At 38.3% G+C, this 4,368-nt stretch overlaps 1 protein-coding gene across 1 annotated transcript in view; it reads left to right on the top strand.

The window, feature by feature from the left end:
• Positions 1-4,368, top strand: part of COL14A1 (collagen type XIV alpha 1 chain) — a 231,472-nt gene that overhangs the window by 64,842 nt on the left and 162,262 nt on the right. Inside the window, exons 9-10 of the mRNA XM_007451664.1 lie at positions 1,277-1,428; positions 2,957-3,086. Of these exons, the coding sequence (XP_007451726.1) occupies positions 1,277-1,428; positions 2,957-3,086 (282 nt within the window). The remainder of the gene's footprint in view (positions 1-1,276; positions 1,429-2,956; positions 3,087-4,368) is intronic.

The raw sequence follows: 4,368 nt of genomic DNA, 5'->3' as shown, positions 1-4,368 counted from the left end.
TTTCCCTGGACTAGAACTCTTGGGGCTAGGTTGGGCAGCCAAGTAGTAGCTTCCTAAATAAGTTTCTCTGAGGTGCTTGATGAGATGACTTTAGAGCCCATTTTTACCCACAAAAAATTCTACATGTGGTTGCTGATAAAACATGTAATAAAGTACCTGGTCATAGTTATCGTTCCATAACTATGTTTTTTTTCCCCATTGTTATGGCTACTAAAGTCCCTTTAAGTAAATGCCCCTAGCAGATAATAAATCCTAAAGTTCAAGGACTTTAAACTTTACATGTCCCAGATCTTTTACAGACTCATTGTTTTAACATGTATATAACACACACAATGTGCTTACATGATGTTTAGCTTATAGTGGACCTTCAGTATGTATTAGTTGCTGTTTCTTCTCTTTCTACTTTTAAATATTGGCCATTTGTTGAAGTCTTCAGTGTAGAGGCGGTACCCTCTGTTGCATAAAAACACAGGCTCTTGTGTCAAGAAGCTTGGGTATCAATCTCAGCTCTGATACTCACTAATAGTGTGACTTGGGCAAGTTATTTCACATCATTCTGACTTGGTTTTCTCACCTACAACATGGGAACAATAATAGCAACTATTGAGAATTAAATGAGGTAATACTTCTAAAGAGCTCAGAAGAGTACCTTTAGATACAGACTCAATTAATGTTGTGTTTTTGTTTTTGTTTTTTTTTACTATTCTACAGCAAGAAAGTTCCTTAGAGTCAAGGGCTATGTCTTATTTAAGGTTGTATCCTCAGAACCTAGCATAGTGATTGGTACCTAATAGACAAATGTTTCAATAAACAAATGTTGTACAGGCATACCTTGTTTTGTTGTGCTTCGCTTTATTGCGCTTTGCAGATATTGTGTTTTTTACAGACTGAAAGTTTGTGGCAACCCTGTGTCGAGCAAGTCCATTGGTGCCATTTTTTTCAAAAGCATTATTTTTAAATTAAGGTATGTATATTGTTTTTTTTAGACATAATGCAATTGCACACTTAGTAGACTACAGTATAAGGTAAACATAACTTTTATATGTATTGGGAAACCAAAAATATTGTGTGACTTGCTTTATTGCAGAGGTCTGGAACTGAACCCACAATATCTCTGAGGTATGCCTATAATGAATTACTGAATTAATTTATCTAGAGATGAAAATCTTAGAGGCAGCATAAAATCAACAATCATTTCTGACTAGTGGAGTTTCCTAGGTTCATAAGAAATAAGTATGGGAAAGAGGCTCATTTTATGTGTTTCTTTAAAATTTAGCCTCAGCCCTTGCCACCATTGGGCCACCTACAGAACTGATTACTTCTGAAGTCACTGCCAGGAGCTTTATGGTAAACTGGACTCATGCCCCAGGAAAAGTGGAAAAATACAGAGTCGTGTATTATCCTGCCAGGGGTGGAAAACCAGAAGAGGTAATAAGGAGACAGTATTTTCTAACCATTATTTTCATTCTCTCAATTCTTGTACGGTAGTGAAGACAAGACAGAAATGTGTATATAAGGAGATTATTCTGTCACAAGCATTTAAATTTATTTGACTGAAATACGTTTCCATGTGTCTATGTTGCTCTTCTATCTCTCTAGGTTGTGGTATTTACATCTTCTCCTCTTACCTCCATCAAGGAGCCTTCAGAACTGGTCATGTGTCCATTTCTAACACAACTTATTTTGACTTTACTTTTTTGTGATTTTAAAAATTAATGAGTTCTAAGGCAAAAGGAATCAGTCATTAATTATCTGGCCAGAATCCCCTTTTGCTATCGATATTTTCTTTCTACTTTGGGAGTGGTCTGAACTTTCTGCCTTAAGGAAGTCTGTGTGTTCCAAATAATGTGGTCATATAGTCCTCCAGGGTTTGGGATTTCCTGGATGTTTGCGGAGATTCGTGCAAAAGAGAAGCCATAATAAAACACCTGTGGCTGGCCTTTCTCATGGGTTGGCCATCACAGGAGAGAACATCTATTGCCAGATGATTGGATGGTTCCCATTTCATGTCTGATACAGGGAATATATTAAAATGTGATGAAATCTCCCTTTTTTGTTTTTAATTATTAATTAATTAATTAATTAAGTCTGCTCTGGGTCTTCGTTGCTGCACACGGGCTTTCTCTAGCTGCATTGAGTGGGGGCTACTCTTCGTTGCAGTGCCAGGGCTTCTCATTGCGGTGGCTTCTCTTGTTGCGGAGCATGGGCTCTAGGTGTGCGGGCTTCAGTAGTTGTGGTGCGTGGGCTTGGTAGCTGTGGCTCGCGGGCTCTAGAGCGTAGGCTCAGTAGTTGTAGCACACAGGCTTAGTTGCTCCGCGGCATGCGGGATCTTCCTGGACCAGGGATCAAACCTGTGTCCCCTGCATTGGCAGGTGGATTCTTAACCACCGCGCCACCAGGGAAGTCCCTCCCTCTCTTCTTTTGAAGTGCTAACACCTTTTGTTGCTCTAACCTCTGATTTACCTCAGCATGTTTCACAGTTTTCTTCTGCATTATGGCAGGATTTATGTTTTTTGGTTTTTGGTTTTTTTCAGTGTTTGAGTAGATTCTAGAGGTTAAAGTCGTCTGGACTTAAAAAAAAAAAAATCAGAGTGCTTCCAATTGCTCTATCTTTTTCATTACTAATAAACCTTTTAAATGCTTCCTAAGGCTCCATGGAAAAATATCACATGTCAACTGTTACTAAGTGGATGTGATTAGGATAACCATTAGCTTGGGAATGACACAGTTTCCATTAGATGTGAATTAGTAAGGGACTTTTGGACATATTCCTAAAAGGTGGGTCACTTCATGTGAGAATTCAAGGGGAATTGACTGCCACAGTGGAAAAGAGGATGTGGTGCACATAAGAAAATATTTAATGAAATGTTCTTCCTAGAGATATTTTTGCTTTTGGATTTCCAGTCTGCATGTGAGATATTCCATTTTCTCATTCCTCAAACTGTTCTTTCTACAGGTGGTGGTGGATGGAAGCGTATCTTCCACAGTATTGAAAAACTTGATGTCTTTAACCGAATATCAGATAGCAGTCTTTGCAGTATACGCTCATACTGCTAGCGAAGGCCTTCGGGGAACTGAAACCACACGTGTGTATTGAATTGTACCCACTTCTGATTCTGTATGACATTGCTCAGGTGGCTTAGTTGTGCTGTACGTAGTACTGGTCCATGCTATATTTGCAGTTTGCAGGTGCCATATATTGGGAGGGATATTATAAAACTCTGGTATGTTTAAGAGAGAGAAATCTTAGTGATGAAGCGTGCAAAATACAATTATTCATTTAATAAACAAATATTTAGTGAATTCTTAGTATAAACTAAGCAGTGGGCTTGAATTTGTCATTAGAAGTAGAGAAGGAGCTCTGTAGCTCTCCTGCCTAGTAGAATATTAGGGAAAGTACATTACTTCTGTTTTCTTTATGAGTATCACTGTAATTAAAACTTATGAATACTAGTCAGTCATTCCTTAACTGAGCAAAAGATCATGATCTCACACACATATATACATGCACACATGTTCAGAGAATCCTGGGAAGAGATAATCTTAAGAAACTTGATCACCCACTCATTTAGTTATTTCAAACATTAATTGAGTTCCTATTACATGCCAGGTAGTATATAAAGTTGATCTAAAAACTCTGCCTCTGATAGACCAATAACAAGGTGCCAGGCTTTATGATAATCACACTCCCCGTCCAACACATTATTGGATTTATCCCTGAAAGCAATTTGTAAGGCAGGTGTTAATACTCCTGCTTTGCAGAAATATTTTTAGCAATAATCCCTTCCCTTAAGAAAGTTTTAGACTACCAAAGGAGAAAACACAACCCAAGGATATACAAACAAATTAGTGCAGTAAAGTACTATGGGCACACCAATAGAAGTATGATAGGGAACTGCACCTGTAAGCAAAGTCCTGAACTTGACATTGTGGTTGGGAGTGCAAGCAGGACGTGGAATTATATTTGAAAACAACATTTCATAGTTTGTATTGACATTATTTAAGCCAGGAACTTGGATTTATTCTTAATCCCTTTTTCCCTACCTCTCCAATATGGCAAATCCTATTTCTTGATGATTTCATTGTTCTCAAACCCTATTGTTACCGACAGTCATGTCTCCTCACTGTCTCTGATTGAATGTGTTGATGAGTATCTAGTTATTCATGTATTTGTTCATCCAGCCCCCCATTCTGTCATCTATTAAGTGACCCAACAACTATTTTTAATGGCTGCTGCAGGTCAGACACTATGCTTGGTAATGGGTATAAAACAATGGTCAGAAGAGTCTCCTACTCTTGACTGGCTCCCAGACAGCTGTGCCCATCACTGTAATGAGATATAAGAAGCGTAAAAGGTGTCATTCCTGC

Source organism: Lipotes vexillifer, unplaced genomic scaffold, assembly GCF_000442215.2.
Source record: "Lipotes vexillifer unplaced genomic scaffold, Lipotes_vexillifer_v1.1 scaffold440, whole genome shotgun sequence".
Taxonomy (NCBI): domain Eukaryota; kingdom Metazoa; phylum Chordata; class Mammalia; order Artiodactyla; family Lipotidae; genus Lipotes; species Lipotes vexillifer.
Note: the sequence above shows the minus strand (reverse complement) of the source record. Positions and strands in the feature narration are given on the sequence as shown.